General features: G+C 39.9%; 1 protein-coding gene across 1 annotated transcript; it reads right to left on the bottom strand.

Moving 5' to 3' along the window:
- Positions 1-1654: 1654 nt before the first annotated feature.
- On the bottom strand, positions 1655-19205 carry miga2 (mitoguardin 2). Its single transcript, XM_041810946.1, has 16 exons — positions 19115-19205; positions 16015-16281; positions 15663-15873; positions 15162-15277; positions 14926-15046; positions 13129-13256; positions 12818-12935; positions 12274-12380; positions 12033-12145; positions 11604-11676; positions 9294-9380; positions 9040-9138; positions 7539-7673; positions 7394-7447; positions 7181-7297; positions 1655-6992 (listed from the first exon to the last, which is right to left on the bottom strand). Exons 2-16 carry the CDS (start codon positions 16108-16110, stop codon positions 6774-6776), a joined length of 1794 nt encoding a protein of 597 aa, XP_041666880.1. The 5' UTR covers positions 16111-16281; positions 19115-19205; the 3' UTR covers positions 1655-6773.
- Positions 19206-20202: the final 997 nt, after the last annotated feature.

The raw sequence follows: 20202 nt of genomic DNA, 5'->3' as shown, positions 1-20202 counted from the left end.
CTACAAAGAGCTAAAAGAGAACCACATCAAATCTGGACCTTCTTTATAATGTTGAGGTATTCTCTAACATTATGTTTCCTGGAAAATTACAACCATAAACTGCATTATGACTCTGTGTAAAATTTCCTTTCTTCATGTCAATGTAGCTACTTAAAGCTGGGGTATGCACTACAAGATAATCATGCCTATTGTACCCTTTTATAAATCAATCATGGTCAATATAATTGGGATTTTTGGACTTAAAAAACCACAAAAGAAAGAACCACTTTAATGTCAAAGTGAAAACATTTTTTGTAAAGTAGGTCCAGTCACTGGTTAACCAGTGTTTGTGGCAAACATTACACCATGAAGACAAAGCAACACTCCAAGCAACTCAGAGAAAAGGTTATCGAAAAGGATAAGGGGAAGGAACTGGCACTGAACATCCCCCAGAGTTCAGTTAAATCCATCATGTGTAAATCTGCCTAGATCAGACCGTCCTCACAAACTGAGTGAGAAGGAAGAAGGAGGCTAGTGACAGAGGCCACCAAGACTCCTATGACCCTGAAGGAGTTCCAAGCTTCAGCAGCTGAGATGGGAGAGACTCTGCAGACAACAACTGTTGGCCGGGTTCTTCACCAGTCAAAGCTTCATGGGAGAGTGGCAAAGAGAAAGACACTGTTGGAGAAAACTTAGATTCAATCTGGACTAGAGACATGTCCCCACTGTGAAGCATGGTGGTGGCAGCACCATGCTGTGGGGATGCTTCTCAGCTGTTAGTCCTGGATAGAGGATAAAATGAATGCAGCTAAATACAGGAAAATCCTGGAGGACGATCTTATTCAGTCGGTTAGGGAACTACAGCTTGGGAGACGATTTATTCTTCTACACAGAAATGGTTTAAAGACAACAAGGTGAACGTTCTGAAGTCGCTGAGTCAAAGCCCAGACCTCAATAGAGATTTTTGTGATTCAGTCTGGACTAGAGTTCACCAAAAGGCATGTGGGATCCTCCACGGTCAAGTGGAAGGAATTTCTTTTATCTGTTGAGACCACAAACACACCATACCCACTGTGAAGCACGGTGGTGGCAGCATCATGCTGTGGGGATGCTTTTCAGCAGCCAGTTTAGGCTTGTAAAGATAGAGGGTAAAATGAATGCAGCCAAATATTGGAAAATCCTGATAATCTACAGTTTGGGAGGAGATTTATTTTCCAGCAAGACAATGCGCTGAAAGCGACAGAAATGGTTTGGAGACAACAAAGAGAATGTTCTGGAGCAGCAGAGTCAAAGCCCAGACCGAGACCTATCCACACAGATTCAGAGTTTTGATTGCAGCCAAAGGTGACTCAACTAAATACTGACTTGAAGGGGGTGAATATTTATGCAGCCACTTATTTCACATCACATATTTTCATTGAATTTACATTGATTTGTGGAAATCTGTGTTCACTTTGACACAGAGATTTTTATTGTCACAAAAGTCAAATTATATTGACCATGATTGATTTATAAAACCAATAACACACCCAAGGGAGTGACTGTTTTTATAGGCTGTGCACGTGCATTAATTGTATTGGTCATTATCCCAACATTCCAAATAAAAGAGCAAACACACTACCAGCACTTACTGTTGGAACACTGAATAAAGTCAGACACCATCTTTGGGAAAAGGCATATTAAACATGTTTAATAACAAAAATAACATTTAACATGGAGAATCAAAACCAATTTACAATTTGTGCTGACATGTCATTTAACATTAAAAAAGACAAAAGGCATGGTTAGGACACTTGTAGCATACAGCAAAGACTTGCAAAGGAAAAATTCAATACAGCGATCATTCTTTCCACATTTGGCCATCAGAGAATCCTACACTCTACTAAATCTAAACTAATAAGAGGTTCTTGACTTTCACATGTTCCTAGATCTTTCCTTAATCTTATTTCTAATTGAAATTGTCAGAGCTAAACACAACTAGAGCTGAGTCTGGGACTAGATATTGCAGGGATACATTAACGTATGTGTTTGGAGAGTACACTTCACATGCAAAGGCTTTTGGAGGACTTCATCCTCTCTGGGACAGAAAAAGCAGTGAACACAAAACTAACCAGTGGCAGGACTGCATTAGCCTGCACAATGCATACTGCTGCAAATATACTCTGTTTATTTGGCCTGGGACTGGACCACATGCAGTACAAATTAAACATTTCAAAGATGAAAACTGAAGCTTTGGACGGAATGAGAAGTTAACACATTATATTTTTCCTGGAAAAGATAGTTTCTCTACTGTACAGTTTAATCTTACCTATAATTTCTCAGTTATATGATGCAATAAATAATTTAATCTAACTTTAGGGTTGATTATTCACAAAGAGGGCTGATGGACATTCCTGTATCTTCCTGCTTTTCTGATAAAGTGCAAAATGCTTTAAAACACAAGAACTGCACATATGTCAAAAAGAAGAAGTCTTCCATGTTCTGGAAAAAAGCTATATATACAAACGAATAATTCAACAAGCATGGCTAAAAAGATGACAGTGGTATAATAATGAAATTTGGAAAAGCTAAATGATTTTTCTGAGGTGCTGAAATCAAAATCCTGCTTTTTCTTGCTAGACCAGAAAAAAAACAATGTATGAGATTGGATAAAAAAAAGAGCAGATGCCCTCTTATTGTGTGATGGATGGCTAAAATAAAAACTTAAAGCTCCTGTGAGGATTTTTTAGCTCGTTATGAAACAGGCTGAAATTCATTTTGGTGAATTTTCATGAGAAAAAGAACAAAAGGGACCATTTACAATACGACTGATTGTTTGTATATATCAATTTGTAATGCCTGAAACTGCTGAAGGGGGGGTAGGTGTCAAACAACCTAGTAGCAACTGAGAATGAGGTATTTGACAGCTAAAAAAGCCAAATGTTTTTCTTTGGAAGAAAAACTAACAGGAGCTGCAAGGAGAAAGAGGTACTCTTTGTCCAAAGGGAGCGCCAAAACCAAACCAAAGGTTTCCCCTCAGGAGCTTTAAGAAACCCAAAATGATCTGACAGAATTGTCTTCCCTTTTTTCATTCATGCAGGCAGCAACAAGCATACATTCTGTTACTCTAGTGCCTTTTAAAATAAATAATTTCCCATGAAAAATAAATCCATTTGCATATCATAAATCTGCATTTATAGTGCTATCCATATTAGAGGAAAACTCAAGTCTGACCAGGCATCTTAACATCGCTTCTGTGTCTCTGTGCCTATGACAGAATTTCACAAAAAGTTGTCACAATAACAGTACCAGTGTCCCTACTGAGCTCCCATATAATACAGTAGAAGTTTCAGTGTGATGCTAGCAAATTAAAGCTAGCAGTATGTCAACAATCAAGGTTTTTCTACTGATATTGATTTTTTTTTACACGTTGAGGGTGAGTGGTATCAGGACAAAACTCCGAAATCTACAACAGGAAGGACAAACCGGTATTAGATTATCTCTAATTTCACAAAGAAAGAAAGGAACAAACGCATCATCAGTGCACTTGTAATGTATGTCAGTCTAACTGTACAATTTCATTAAAGGTTCTTCAATATAGGGCCTCATGAAACAAAAAAATCTTGCTAAGTCTAGTAAATGGCACTGATTGCTTTTATTAAAAGTCTCCACAGCCATGTACACATCCGAGGAGACGATTTTACACTGAGAGAAGTTAAAAAAGAAAAGCAGCATAGTGATAGAATAAATGATGTGTTTACTATTTAGCTGCTTCCATTTCAGCCTACTAGTACTGTGCACTCTTGGTCTTCATCACTGCGTACTGGGACACAACAAAACCATCACTGTCTTCAATAATATGTGGGTTACTCCTTTATGGTGAGCTACTTCTTTAAAAGAATAGTGGAAAATGGTTTTATGCAGCAATTAAGCACTTTTTTTTAACAAGAAGGCCCTGTTTTTAAACTCTTGAGCCAAATTTTACCCTTAAAGTGCAGACTTGTATCTTAATATAACATGCATTTGATTATTTTCTCTGCTGAGTGTAACCATGTTATAAGATCTCCTATTAAAGCTTACCCTGTGTTTAATTAAAGCTACTACTTCTAAAACATTAAAGCTCCTGTGGGGAAGTCATTATGAAACAGACTGAAATTTACAATGATGTCCCTTTGTAAGCTACAAAAGCAAACAAGACCATCGAAACAGAAAATTAACTTTTATATAATTATTTATGCCTGTTATACCAGCTCTGGGGTAGGTATCAAGGCACAGTAATAAACATCACTCCACTGCATTTACCTTTAAATTTTTCATTTTTACACAGCAGGTTTATAAAGAGATTAACTGCTGCTTTGTCTAAAGAGCGGCGCCAAAATCAAAACAATTGTAAAGTTCCTCACAGGAGCTTTAAGCTGGAAATATTTGAAAGGAATTCAAGCATTGAACCCATTTAAAAAAGGGTTACACCGCATCCTAACAGCATGTGAGCATCAGATATCAGGTTGCAATATTTAAATTTCTACCCGTATCTTTTAGTTTTCCCCTTTTATTTTGATGGTAAGGTAAGGGGAGTAAGGAATTTTAAGTTGACAAGCTCTATACAATGGTAAACCGTCTGGTCTGAGAGGGGTCTGGCTGCAGAACCTTTATCTGAGACAGTCTCTTTCAGAACAGAAATACATGCTAAAAATTTCTGAATAAAAACAGATTAAACTTCAATTTAGAGTTAGGGTCAAAGTAACAGTTAGGATACCAAAAGTTAAAAAGCTGACTGGAAAAACCTGATAACAAAAGATTAAATAACGTCAAGTACAGAGTCTTTTGACAGGAAATAAGCTCCATTAAAAACACTGTCCCCTTTGGAAATCTGCATAGCTGCATAAGCTATATAGATAAGAGCTACACAGCTAATGTAGCTGAAAATAAGCTTACAAAGCAGCTGCGTTAGCTACATAGATAACAGAGCTACACAGCTAAAGTAGCTGAAACTAAGCGCACAAAGCTGCTGCATTAGCTACATAGATAACGAAGCTATATGGCTAAAGTAGCTAAAACTAAGCGTACAAAGCTGCTGCATTAGCTACATAGATAACAGAGCTATACAGCTAAAGTAGCTAAAACTAAGCTTATAAAGCAGTAATGTAAGCTACATAGCTATGTTCTCCACATATCTCAATAGCTTAAGCCTTATTTGCTAAAGCCAACTCAGCTATAGATATGAACAACATAGCTTACATAGCCACATTGCTAACGTAGCTAAAATAATCTCACAAAGCAGTAATGTCAGATACATACATGTGTTAGCTTAAGTTACAGTAGTCTTGCTAAAACTGAAGTTGCAAATGCTAACTGTTCTACATTGGCTTGTAGCGTATCTATGTCAGCTGTAGCTAAAGCTAACAATGCTTAAGCGAGCCACAGTTCCTGTAACTAGTTCTTTAAATTTGTCCCAGATAATTTAATCCCAGATTACACCTATATTTCCTTTGTATTATTTATAAAACATTGTTTGGTCTGTAATGTTTGTAATGTAGTTATGTCATGACTGTAACTGCCACACTTTGTTGATGAATAAAGTGTACCAATTGTGTTCTGAAATAGACGGCGTCTCAGATGAACCGTCTCTGAGAGATGAAGTCTTCAGACAGGCTGTCTTGTCTGGTTTTACTTTCCCTCTTTAAAAAACAGGCTAACAAGCTCAGTGTGTGGGGAAAGTGAAAGAAAAGTAAGACAACATTCCTGCCAGGCACTCCTGGTTCCTTGTCATCTCCCTCTTTCCTTGTTCCTTGTCTGCCTTCACCCGTAGATGATAAGATACGATAGGAATGGATGTAATCAAACTGATTTGTCACTAACTTTTGTCACATGCAGTTAAGACACACTTTTAGAATCAGACAACAAAAAAAAACAAACACTGCATTGCTCATGTCTATATACTGATTTCAAGCTTTCTTACTTCCTGAGAGCAGGTTCTGATTTTTATCTTGTTGTAAGATAACAATAATCCTATGTGAGGCTTAAATGAACAGATGTTTGAAGTTTCCTTTCATGCCACCTATAAATGATAAATAAATACAATTTTGGTTCTGAGGGATCACTGAATTTGGCTGAAAAATATTCTAGCCAACTTTACAGTGTCTTTTTTAAGAATCAATACTTTTTTTGCGATATTTGGAATCCTAGCATTCTTGACTGAACCAGATTAGGACAAATATTCCTTCAGATTAAAGAGGATTAAGGAACAATGAGTGAAGAGACAAATCCATCAGGTCCTTCATCATGCAGCGAGAGTCTGTCAGGAATTATCATAGCTAACAAAAATCCTTCCCCTTTAATTAAAAGCTTCAAGATGCACAATATCAGCAGTCTTATATCATTTCTGTTCACATATCAACAAAAACAACGGTGTTCAATCAAATTCCACATGTCAGTTAAAAGGAAGGTTACATTGAAACCACATGTTCTCCAAAAAGACTTGATCCAAGTTGAGCAATAACAGTGTAGAAGGCCCAGTCTTCACGTGTCACAGCTTCGGTTTTTATGAAGCGTCCACGTCACGAAACAAGGCAGAGACGAATCCTCACAGATCTGAGATCACATGACTACAGTAGGCATTTTTGATACGCAACAGCAGCAGATAACAAGTGAGAGGTGGATGAGAGAGACCCAGCAGTCTCCTGTGTTCGCTGAAGAACCGGTGATGCTGCCGATGAAAAAATCCTCTTAATGGAGTCTTAATGCTGATGCTGAAAGTTGTCGTTCCCTCCTTGGTTAGCCCACTGTTTTCAGCCTGGAGGAGCCTGACGAAGCCCTCAGTCATCATAGTCCTCTTTGCTGGTTCCTGAAGAGCCTTCTGTGTCTCTGGGAAGCGCTCCGTTGAGCTCCATGAGGCTGTCAATGCCCAGATAACCCAGTAAGATCTCACTCCGCCGATGGGAAAGGTTCAAGATGTCCTCAGCCAAACTCTGGGCCGAGGTGAAGCGGACCTTGTCGTGATCAAACATGTCCTTAAGGTACTGGACGATTTGTTGCTGCACAAGACAGAGGAGAAATTAATGATGTCAGTATCAAAAATCTGGACCACCTTAGGCCCCAGGCAGTTATTTGCTTACATAAACAAAATACAGTGCAATGTAAAGTAAGTATAATCAATAAAAGGTTAAAACATTCAGGGAGGTGAATAATTTTGTAAAAGCCTATCAGACGGTCATTCTCTCACCTTGAAGATTGTGCACACTTCACTTAAGTGCTGCCTGGGTCCCAAAAACCCGAAAGCTAAAACTGGGCTCACATGTTCTGATATGGCATAGAAGTGGGAGATAAACCCGTCGGGAACCTGTGGAGAGAAGTAAGAGTGTCATCAAAAAAGGGACGGTTCACACCATGGATAACTGTGAAAAAGTCCTCTGTTTTAAAACAGGCTAAAGCTCACCATAAGAAGACGCCTTTTTGCTTTTAGGACCGACCAGCACGCTGTAGCAAGAGCCTGCCAGAAAAACACAACACGTTTTAAAGAGGCATTTCACTAACATATCACTGGCACGATGAGGGAATCTGTGAGTGTGTCACTAATTTACTGTCTCTTTAAAGCTGTCAGACAGCCAGCGGTTCCTCAGCACGGCCACCACAGAGGACGGCGGACTCTCCAGGTCTTCAAATGCGTCCATCAGGATGAAGTCCAACACAATGTCAAAGAAGTTCATGCAAACTACCTGCAGGGGGCAGTATCCCTGTGAGTACATTATATACAAAGTGCTACTGTCTTTACAATGTACTGTATCAATGTCTGCTTGATTTTATGTTTCCTGTTTTTAAGGAATCACACTGAGTACATAGAAGAGAGCAGGTCAGAAAAGGTTTGAGAGAATCTTAAAGGTGGTTTCAAGTTTTTCCACTTGGTGGCGGTAAAGTCTCAGGAAATGCATCACTGTGCTAAGGCAGATAAGGAGGACTGGGTGGGTGAGAATTAGACATGAAACAGTCACTAAATTACTATATTTTTATGTTAATACAAAGAGACTTGAATATTTAAAGTGGCAGTGAGCAACATGATATATTTTATTATTATTTTTTTATTATTATTTTATTTATTTATTATTAGTTTTTTTCTTTTTAAAATTTATTTTATTATTATTATATATTATATATTTTTTAATATCTTTATTTGTTTTTTTGTGAAAATGTGCCATGGGCCGAGGACTTGGATCTGATTATTTATTTATGTACTATTATCACTATAATTGGGTTGTATACATCCTTTTTGGCTCAGTTTGCTTTGTTTTTCTGGTAAAAAAAAAAAGGAACAGGAAGTCTTGTGGCCAAGTTGTGATGTGGGATGCTATGGCTCTGTTCTTATTGAAAATATAAATAATACAAAAAATAAAATAAACATCACACACACCTGCGCAGATAAGATGTGGTGACCATAAACCAGGATACTAGGAATTCTCACATCTACAGGAACATGAATAATCAGGTTTCTCTGTGCACATGAAAACACAGTATCCTGGATATGATCAAAACTGGGATATGACTCATAACTGGAATACTAAAGTCCATGTAAACTGTCATTGATGTAACAGTGGTGACAATGTTTTTAAACATCAAGGAGTGAAAAGGTTACTGAACATTTTGACACATGATAGTTAAATTTATTTCAGGAAAGCATTCATCAGTCCGTCCATCAGGCAATGAAACAATGCAGAGAATTCTGGTGTAATGAAACCATTTTAGTAGATTAAACAAAATCAATTTTTTCAGTAAAGATGGTTTGTTTGCCATTTACACAGACCACTTCAGTGTAAAGGCAGCTTTACTCTGAGTAAAGGACACCATGCTGTGACTGCGGTGGCCGTGCTTCAGTTAAACTTTAATTCCTTAGTCCCAGGAGATCTCAGGTTCATGTAATCTGCCTGAGCATCTCTGCTGCCATGAATAAACAAACATCCAAGCAAAAACAACACAGTACAAGGCAAACTAAGACATGTTATAAAAAGCTGTTTGCTTTAAATAATTCAATAGAATTAAAAAAAAAAAAGGAAATAAAAGTATAACACTGAGAACAGTAATGTTACTCACCCCCCTGCCCTCCAGCTCCATCTTGGTGATGGGCCACGTCTCCTCCCTCTGAGTGTACAGCAGCATGTCCTCGTAGCTCTCCAGGAAGGCTTTAGGACTCTGAATTAAGAAAAAATAAACAAATGAGAAGATAGTAAGGTAGATAAAACAACAAAGCAGAAGCTGTTTGTTTACAGCAGAGTAAATACAGGCTCGTTCTGTTGATCCAATTAGGACAAATAAATAAGTGCTGATCCAAGTGAGTAGTGTTTTACCTTGTTTGCCTTCACCATTAAGCCTGTAATCATTTGCTTCCCGGTCTCCATGAAAAATGTCCGGTGAGTTTCATCTAACAACAGGATCTAAAAAACAAAATCATTATCAGCTTATGACTCTTTGATGTTATCGTAAATGTGCTTTCATTATACACAGAGGGCATCTGGTTTCTTCAGAGCTCTGGCTGATTGGAAAGATTAATGTCTTAGTGTAAAGTTCTCTGAATGTAAGGCACACTGTGAGTCCCCTCTACTGTTCCTGGCTGCTAGTTTTTATTTGACCTTGGAGCTCTGGGCTAGAAGCCACCTGAGCTGAAGAAACCTGAGTCATGGCCCATTCAGACTTCACCTGCACAGAGGCGGCGTGAGGTTTGTTGGCAAAATTTCTGCCAGGGTGGCATTACATCAGAGATCTCTCACTTACACACGAGGTGCAAACTGATGGCGCCTTTATTCTCATTAATCTACACTCAGCAGTCCATCATGACACTGGGAAAACAGAATTTTAGACATTTTTGCTAATGTTTTAAAAACGGAAAAAGCAAAATATCACATTGATATAAGTATTCAAACCCCTTGCAAAACACTTGAAATTCAGCTCAGATGCTTCCCATTTCTCTAAATCATTGCAGAGATTTGTGTCTGTCTACACCTTGATTGAAGACAGACAACTTGGACACAGTTGAAGCTTGGGGTAGCTTATGAAAGGGCAAAGCTTAGATACCCATATTTAGGAGCAGAAGCTGAACAATGAGGATGGAAAGTTAGGGTTCAACCAGTAGAAGAGGGGTGTAGCAGGTTTGTAGAAAGGTCAGTTGTGTTTTTTAATTAGAAAGCTGGAGTGCAGGGACAGAGTTTGCAAAGAATATCTCAGATGAAGCAGTTCAGGCAAGTCAGTTGATTTGGATCAGGAGGAAAAATGCTGGCTAGGGGCTTAAATGATGGGTGATAGTTGTAATTATGAGTCGTGCGATGGGTAGGTAGAATGGGGAGGTAAAGTGTCAGTCAGCCTAGTCTGGCAAAGATGAGTGCCAGCCCCAATTAGGGCACCTCACCCTAGCTCTGCCTCCACCACCCTCCTGCTATGCCTGCATCTGTTGAAGGTATTTCATTAGACATGCTGGGGAAGGTAGAATGGGAAGGTAGAGTGTCAGTCAGCCTAGTCTGGCAGGGATGAGTACAGCCCCAATTAGGGTACCACACCATAGCTCTGCCTCCACCACCCTCTGGCTAAGTCTGGGTCTATTGAAGTTATAATTATGAGTCGTGCTGGGAAAGTTAAAATAGGGAGGTAGAGTGTCAGCCTAGTCTGGCAGTGTTGAGTGCTGGCCCCAGGCAGGGCAGCTCACCCTTGCTCTGCCTCCCCTGCTTTCTTGCTAAGTCTGGGTCTGTTGAAGGTATAATTATGAGTTGTGCCAGGGTAGGCAGAATGGGGAGGTAGAGTGTCAGCCTAGTCTGGCTGGGGTGAGTGCCAGCCCCAGTCAGGGTACCTCACCCTAGCACTGCTTCTTCTCCCAAGCTCTCTCTCTCCTCCATATCTCATGTGTAGCTTTTGCAGATTCAGGTGTCATGTTTAGGACAGGAATAGTAGTGTTGCTGAAGTTGGAAGTCTTGGTAGGGTAGGCAGAAGGGGCAGGTAGAGCCCTGCCTCCTCCACCCTTTTGCTAAGCCTGGGTCTGTTGAAGAAAGACTGTGTCCATGTTGGCATGGTGGGTAAGAATTTACTTAGGCTTAGGGACTTCGTTGCTGATTGCTTCTCCTTTCTTTGGACATGATTAGGGAAGGCACAGACCTTTCCATAGAAGGTGTCATGGCTGAAAATGCATATTAGAGAGTGCACTGAGAGGTCCCAAGAGCACAGTGGCCTCCATAATTTTCAAATGGAAGAAGTCATGCACAAGCAAGACTCTTCCAACAGATGGTCACCTGGCCAAACTTAGCAATCAGAGGAGAAGGGCTTTTGTAAGATAGGAGACCAAGAACTTGATGGTCAGTCTGATTGAGCTCCAGAGATCCTGTGTGAAGATGGAACAAAGTTCCAGGAGGACAGTCATCCCTGCAGCCCTCCACTGATCTGGGCTTACGGCAGAGAGCATAGACGGAAGCTTCTCCTCTGTATAAAACAGGTTTTCTTAACAAACTCTGAGACTGTTTTGATCAATTTTTTGCTTAACCAACAAGGAAAGTAGTGCGCTAGAAGCATCCCTATGTCAAACATCAGAAAATTCCTCTATTAAAGGCAAGACTTTGCGAAGGAAGACAGCAATCAAAAAAAGAAAAGAGAATATGAATGTCTGAGCAGAAACAGACCTGAAATGCTTGTCTGACACAGTGAAGCTTGGCCAGGAAGTCTTGGTCACCAAAACATTCAAGTAATTCAGTCCTGTGAAAAGAAAAGACTGAGTTTTAAAATTAAACAAGGACAATATCTTCTATTATCCCCTGTCTATATCTACCGTTTATCCATTTACACACTCAGTAAACAAAAAACATTAAATTTAAGAGGTGTTTCTGTCTGCCAGCTGGTGCTCAATGGTGCACCTATAAGCGCATTTCTCATTAAAATCAGCTGCCTAGAAATGACACTGATGAGAATAAAACCACAGCAACTCTACTAAAACAAGTGCTGAAGTCAGCAGCAGAGCCTGTTGATGAATCTCAGTGGGTTTACGCTTGAAGCCACTCATGCTGATTAATGCAGCTTTAAGTATTTAGGCATAGTTGATTCTCTTTAGTTACCTCAGAGACCTATAAGCCACTTTAGTCTCCCGAACCAGAGACAAGGCTTCTTCATAGAGAGCTGCAGGCTTCAGTGGCTGGTAGACGTTTTCCAGACACATTTCATCAAAAAGCTGCACATAAAAAACACACACATTGCTCAGTGTAATGAGGCTTAAAATAGCAAGCAGCAGGTGTGGATTTCTCTGCAAGACTTATAGGGTGAGAATATTTAAGGTGAATACAGAAGAAATAAGCCAACCTCTGCAGCGGAGAAGAAAGAGTCATCAGAGGTAACCGTAGTTGCATCATCATCCCGCAATCTGTGGAAACTCTCCACCGTGGGCAGGATAAGAGTCCCTTCACTCTCTGCCAAAGAAACGCCACAAAAACCAAATAAAAGGAGAAAAATTATACACGGATTGATTTAACAGAAGTATAAATGTGTGCACCCGCTGATAAGTCTGATACAGACCCAATCCCTGCTGCAATAGCGCCTTCCTGAACCATAAAATGCAATTTGGTTCCAGACTTATTCTCCAAACTTAAGGATTTTTTTTCTGGTTTATCAATAAAAATGTAACTATACAGATCAGGATGAAATTGTTAGACACTGGAAGCTTCTGTGAAATAATTTCGTTTCTGTGTGCAAAGTAAAATAATGCAAGCATCCAAAATAATCTAGGATGTTTGGAAACATGTTCAAAATTCCTTGCTGTGTTCACCAGCCCTTGGGAAATACCTTTCATAGGGGGGCTAATAATAATGTCATCCTCATCTGTATTTAAAGGCTCAACATAACTTACCAAAGTCTGCCAGCACACTGTCTGTTGGGATACTGCTGCCAAAATCTTCTTGTAGATGATACGCCCTGTGCAGTAATGTCTCCAGCTTCTCTGCAAACACTTTATTACGAACTTCAGCCTACATAGAAATACATCACACAGTGTTGCTTTAATGGTGTAAAATCAAGAGCTGTAGTTTATATAATTTCTTTCAAATTCATTGTATTCAAACATTGAAATTCTACACCAACATTGTTCAGAGACTGGAACATAATCCAAGCATGCAAAACAGTCAAGTAGCCAAGGTTGGTAATGATTTGTTTGAGGGTTACCATAGGAAAGTCTGCACTTGTTGCCCCCTGCAGAGCGAGGCTGTTGTTGCTGGAGGTTGAGTGAGTGTGATGTCGAATATTCAGGGCCTGCTCCCACTTTTGTAGCGCTTCTTCAAACAGCTCCATCCCTAACAGGAAGACACATGTCAGCTCTAACATGATCAAATATACGGCTAAATGCAATACAGATCAACTTGATTTACAAACCCTTGTCCCAAAGAAGATAGGACATCATGTAAAATGTAAAGAGATTACAGTGGTTTGCAAATCCTTTGTCAGTTCAGACTGGTAAACATGATTATATTTTGGATCTACGCAAACATTCTGAACAAGCTGGGACAGGCAAGAGACAAGAGTGGGAAAGGACCAAGCAAAATTCATGCTTATTTAAAGCAAGACAATACCAAGCCACAGTCAGCATGAACTACAACAGCATGGCAGTCCAGAGCTGTACCCCATTGAAAGTGTCTTGCACATTATGAAATACAAAATACTGCAATGGAAACCTCCTACAACTCCTACAACTTCAATGTACAGCGCTTATAAAAAGTATTCCCGCCCTGGATGTTTTACCCTTTAAGTGATGGCGCCTTTGGCTGCCATCTCAGCACTAAGAAGCATCCCCACAGCCTGATGCTGCCACCACTGTGTTTCACAGTGGGGATGGTGTGTTTGCCGACTTGTCTGATGGCCAAAAAACACCACTGTGGTCTCATCAGACTAAAGAACTTTCTTCCACTTTACCATGGAGTCTCCCACATGCCTTTTGACGAACTCCCATAAAGCTTTGCTCCTCCTTCAGAGTAGTCACAGGTGCCTTGGTGGCCTCTCTCACTAGTCTTCTTCTTGTACGCTGACTCAGTTTGTGAGGACGGCCTGATCTAGGCAGATTTACATATGCGCCATATTCCTTCCATTTCTTGATGATGGATTTAACTCAAACCTGGGGGATGTTCAGGGCCTTGGATCCCCTGAGTGTTTTTTTTACTTTATGGTGTAATGGTAGCCATGAATACTGATTAACCAGTGACTGAACCTTCCAGACACTGCATTCAGGTGATCCCCATTTCACTAATTGTGAGACTACTAACACCCATAATTTTGATTGATTTGATTTATAAAATCAACAAAAGGATAAAACATCCAAGGGGTAAAAAACTTTTTATAGGGACTGTGTACTATACCAGCTAATACCAGCTGTCAGGGCTGAAGCTAAATTCTAATGTCTTAAATTGCAGACATGCCAAATATGATACAAGAATACAGAGTAAGGAACAGGACTTTTAGATTCAGATCTAGTGTGATGATTCAGCAATATTATAAGCCTAAATTTGTACATTCTCTCTAGATTATTTTTGTACATGTTCTTTCTGCACTTGTTTTGCAGTTGAATGATTTTAGTCTGAGTATGTATGGAGTTCCTTCATATATTTCACCATCATAGTTTGGACTAGGATCGTGAAATATGACAAACAGCCGATGGCTCATGTGCACAACATCACCTTTCTGATGTGTGACCATTTAGCGACATGTCCTTTTTTAAGGGTTAATGACACAGTTAACCAAAAGATACCATGGATAAGTTTAACTGCTTTGTGGCTCAGACGTCTGGAGATAAAAACTCCCCTCCCAGGCTTTGGTAAAAGGCTTGTTTTAAAGCTGATGTATAATAAGGCTGCCATAATGTGGCAAGAATACAAAGAAATAACCTTTACATGATGCACAAGACACAAAAATGATCTAAACCATCATGTTTATAGAGTTTTTAAAAAAAAACGAAGCGTAGTAAACACCTACCCATTATGTAGAGATTCTCTGCATTTGCGTCCTCCACTGTCGCTGACTCTTCCACCACAGGCTCTGCTTCCCAGGGGGTGGATGGATTAACTGACTGGTTTGGAGAGCTTGGAACCCGCATCTTTGACATAAAGAAGCATGCAAGTGCAGGAAAGATGCATTAGAAAGGCATGGAACCACTTAAATGATATGCACAAAAAACCCAAAAAATCCACAAAATTAGTGAGAATACTAACCGATGCCAGGCTGTGTGAGGAGCTTGAGTGTTTACTGGGGGCAAGGGAAGAAATTCCGCTCATGGTGTCATTGCTCCGTGTGCTGGGACTCATCATCTGTCGGCCAGTAAACTGACCTGCATGAGAAAAAATGTCTCATCTGTAAACGTGCCATTAGATGTTCATGCACGTGTGTCTAAACAGCAGAAACAGAGCTGAATAATTTCTCATGTGATATGAAACAGGCTTGTCACAAAACCAGAAGACTGGCAACAAAAATAGGAGTCCTATGCACCCAGCAATGGGAAATTTATTTTTTTCCATTGTCAAATTGCAAGAAACTCCTTCACACTGTGTAAATAGTCTACACCTTGGCAATGTTTCAGTACTGAGAGAAAAAAAGCAAAAATATGAAACCCTGCTGGTGTATTTTTGCAGTGAGTAGGAGTTTGTTGGCAACTTTTGATGTACCCATTCCTCTCCTTGGTTTATGAAATAGTTGTAGTTTGGAATCATGCACACCTCTCTTCAATGATGACGGCCTTCCTGTCTTCAACAGCGCTTCAGGTATCCCTACAGTCTTCTGGCCCTCCTTCCCCTGCGTCACCTGCTTACGTTTCCTCCCTCGCCTTTTCAGCTGATGAGCTGTGAGCGCCAGAGCGACACTGCCCAGGGCTGTTGCGAACAGCACCTTCTTCAGACTTGGGGTGAGCTTCAGCTGGGAAAATATGGACTACAAGAGGAAAGGTAAACATAAGCTGTCAACATAAACTGCTCAGAGAAACAGTAGCAGAGCCAATGTGTTGCATTTTAAGAGATTAGAGTGAGAGTGAAGAGAGATGCAAAACATAGCAATGAATGCAAAGTAGTTTACCTGGCCAAATGTGGAATAGAGGAACACAGGTATCTCAGCCACAGTCATGGCCAAAGCCTGGGCGATGGACATCCCGTCAGGTTGTTTGACAGACATCTCAGATATTGAAATGTCTTCAGGCCACCACTCCACAAAGCCTCCTCACAGTCACCCTGAATGAGGTCTCCTCTCTGGTCTGAGATCAGCCAGCTCAGGGCTTGCTGATAAGCTCGTCATCCACACCTTGTTTCCCGACTGGTCCAGTTTATGACTGCTGACTTTGTGACCCTACAAATAGAGATCACAGGAGTTTCAACAGTTATCTGATTGTACTGGCTTCCTTAAGATGCTACTTTCCTAAAGATGAAATCAGTAGCCTCCCTATGAAAATTTCGCCTTTTTGATAGTATTTCCCAAGTGCTGTTAAAGAGAGAAAGGTATTTTAACACAGTTTTTCCAAATATCCAAGATTTATTTTGGATGCTTACATTATTTCACTTAGCACAGAAACAAAATTATTCAATGAAAACTAAAAACTACCAGGGTCTAAATCATTTTCCCCCTGAGGCTAATAGTCAGTTGTGTCTCCTTTTCGCTGGACAACAGCCTGTAGTTGTTGATGGTTGTCTGGCATGAACCTCCAGTTCACCCCATGGATTTTTAAAGAGATTCAAGTTAAGGTTTTTGTCAGGCCAGTCAGTAACATTCACTTTGGTCCTCTGGAGGTAGTTCTTCACCAGGAGCCACATATGTTTTGGGCCATTATCCTTTTGGAAGACAAAGCAACAGCCCAGACCAAGTTTTGCTACCAATCGCTTGAGATTTTCTTTCTAAATCTTCACATATCCTTTCTTCAAGATTCATTCCACGTCTACACGATTCCAGATGCACTGAAGCATCCCCACAGCATACTCCAACTGCATGTTTCACTGTGGAGACAGTGATCGTTCTTCTTTCTCCAAACATCACCAACATCCCTGTGGCCAAAGAGCTCTAGTTTGGTCTCATCTGTCTAAAGCAGTGGTTCTCAACCTTTTCAGCCTTTGACCCACAAATAAAGGTGCCAGAGACCGGGGACCCCCACTGTACCTGAAGGTGGTTGAACACAGCCGTGAACTTTCTAGAACAGTCATGTGTAGACAAGGCCGCACATAAGGGGGGATAAATGGGAGAGCTTTCTGAGGCCCAGCCAAACTGGGGGGCCCGGGAGGTCAACAAAATCATGGTCCACTCTACAGTTAAGTTGTAATAACCATATTTTATATTCGACCTGAATAAAAACAATTCTCAACAAAGCAACAAATATTTAAAATGGGATTTTAAAAGTAGAAGAAAAGGGTTAGGATGCCAAAAATAGTTAAGAGAGGCAGCATTAAATGGCAAAAAAAAAAAGGCATAAGAAGTGGTAAAAGTGGATTTAGGTGGCAGAAGTGGCTGGAAACTTTGGTGAAATGGGATTTAAAAGTGGGAAAAAGGGGATTTAAGGTGGCAAAATGGGTTAACTAAGGCAGAGAACTTGGCAGAAGTGGGTAACACATACAAAAATGGGCATAAAAATAGTTAATTGTACTTTAAATGGGCAAAAATTTGTGCAAAAAGTGGTGTAAATAAGTTAATATCCATAATAATGGGTCAACAGAGACAACAATAGGTAGAAAGCAGCAAGAATGGGAAAAACAGTCAGAAAAGAAGTCTTGCAAATGGATTAAAAATGACAAAAAATGGGTTAAAATTTGCAAAAATTGGTGGGGGAAAGTGATAAAAATGTGTGGCAAATAATTGGGTGGGAAAAAAACATTTAAAAAATATTGTTTGTTTTTTTGAAGGCATCTGGCGGCTCCCTCAAAGTGTCTCGTGACCCCAAATGGGGTCCCGACCCCCACATTGAGAACCACTGGTCTAAAGGACATGCAGGTTGTTCTTAGCAGACTTCAGTCTGGCTTAAAGGTGATGCTTGGAAATGATTACATCACATGCATTGTGAGCATCAACATTTGTTTTTTCTCAAGTCTAAACTGATCTCTTTTGTTTTTACCATGATGATGATGTCTCCACTGACAGCTCAAACGCGTACTGATGTTCTTATGTTATTTATAGATGTGAAGATACCCCTCAGTTTTGACTTGATTTTAAAGATTTGAGCATTACAAAGTGAAAGCACATCATTGCACAGCTTTAGTTTGTGCTATGGCTCAACATAAAGGTCAGTTCTAACGGGGCTAATCATCTCAACCAGAGTCGTTTTTGTGAAATAGTTTTGTTTCTGTGTGCAAAGTGAAGTAATGTGAGTATATGAACTAAAACTAGGATCTTTGGAAAGGCCGTATTTAACAGCACTTGGGGGATACTTTAATAAAAATGAAATTTACTCGGGGGGGGGGGCTGATAACTTCTGTAGGTCTGGCTGTGTTTTTGCTATCACACAGCCCTGAAGCAAAAACATGGTATCAATAAGAACAATGTTCCCCAGAGGCATGCAGTAAGCTCAAGAGTAAAACCTCCCAGACCCAGACAAATTAGAATTAACTTGTCAAGGTCCATGGTTTAAGCTTACATTAACTGTTAAGTGGGAGAGTAACCTGACTGTCTGCCAGCTACTTACCTATCTACACTGTCTGGTATGCAGCCAATTGACCAGACACCTACTGAGCGAGACAGACAGGAGTGGTTGGCTTTTTCTCCCTTCATATAAGGCTTACTGACAACAAACAGTAACTTCTCATTCAGACGTGACAGATTAATCAGTATGGAGAGGCTGCTAACTGATAAAGAATGGCTACTGCAGGCTAGTCAGTTAGCATGCCCCAGGAGTTTAGACCGTAATGAAGTCAGCCGGCAGTTTGATTAGAATTCTATATAATATCGGTGTCAAGTTAAACTGATTAAATAAATGAGAGGTAATAAAGAGCGTTACCATGCAGAGAGAAACCCCACAGACGAGCATGCTAACGTTAGCTAGCATTCAGCTAGCCTAGCTCATCTGTCACTTCACAACACAGCATCATCCGGTCTACAGAAACCCAGACCGTTGAGCTTTAAACCGACACCTCAGACGCTCCAGCATGTCTGTGCACACTTCACAGACTGTGCAGCTAACATTATCTCTCAGATATCTACATACCGTGAGAATCCAAGGCGACCGGGAAGGACATTCCTGTGTCACAGGCAGTGAAAGCCGCACACTAGCTTACTGAGAGGGGGCGGGACGGTCCGGGAACGCAGTTTTACTGATGTATCCACGAACCAATCGGATGAGGCGTACGCAGGCTAGGCTTCGTTTCGTTGACCAATCGAATGTAAGGTGAGAGGCCCAAAACTTTGACTAGCCAATCAGGTCACAGAAAGGTTAGCATCGGTCTTCCATGGACAAAAACATCAAATATGATAAACCAGAGGTGGAGAAAGCACACGGCTTTATACTCAAGTAAAAGTACAGTTGCTCTGGTTAAAATTTACTGGAGCAAAAATATATGTACTGGTCTATACATTTTAAAGTAAAAGTTTAAAGTAGTTCATTTAAACTTTGCTTTCGGTACTCTGACGAGGTGAACAGTAAAATCAAATCTTTCCTTATTCTGTAGATCAACAAGATTATAGATATCCAACCAGGTTGTTCAGGTAAAGTCACACCTCTGTAATAAAATAAAATATACAGCAAAAGTGAAAGTGTTAATATAGCTAATATAGAGTCAGACACTTTAAGGTGTCCATGTTGGACCACACTACATATAGTCAAACCACACTTTTAAAATGTTTCATATTTTTGAAAATCTGCAAGGTGGGTCTCCTCTGGAGAGAGCAAAGCAGAGTCTAGGAGCAAGGCAATGCAAACTGATTATTCCTTATTTAAATTATTTTTGATTGAACTAAAATGTTGTTTTGAGTGTCTTCAATTAACTTTTAACAAAAAACTAATATGAACTGGTATGTCTGATTGTTTGCACATTGAAATTGTTCAATAAAGTTTGTTTTTAAGAAGGATATTCCATTACATGTCCTTTTAGAACACCTAGAGTCACAGGTGGGAAGTCTAACTTATTGAATAACTTCACTCATGGTGCAAATGTGTCTCATATTAAAAACAACAACAATCCGCAAGACACATGACCAAATTATTAATTAATTATTAATTATTAATTAATATTATTATTAAAACCTGCTGGGTTTTAATAATAATAATAATAATTTTATTTATTTATTTTTATAATT

Source organism: Cheilinus undulatus, linkage group 17, assembly GCF_018320785.1.
Source record: "Cheilinus undulatus linkage group 17, ASM1832078v1, whole genome shotgun sequence".
In the NCBI taxonomy this organism is placed as follows: domain Eukaryota; kingdom Metazoa; phylum Chordata; class Actinopteri; order Labriformes; family Labridae; genus Cheilinus; species Cheilinus undulatus.
This window is presented reverse-complemented; position numbering and strand designations above follow the sequence as displayed.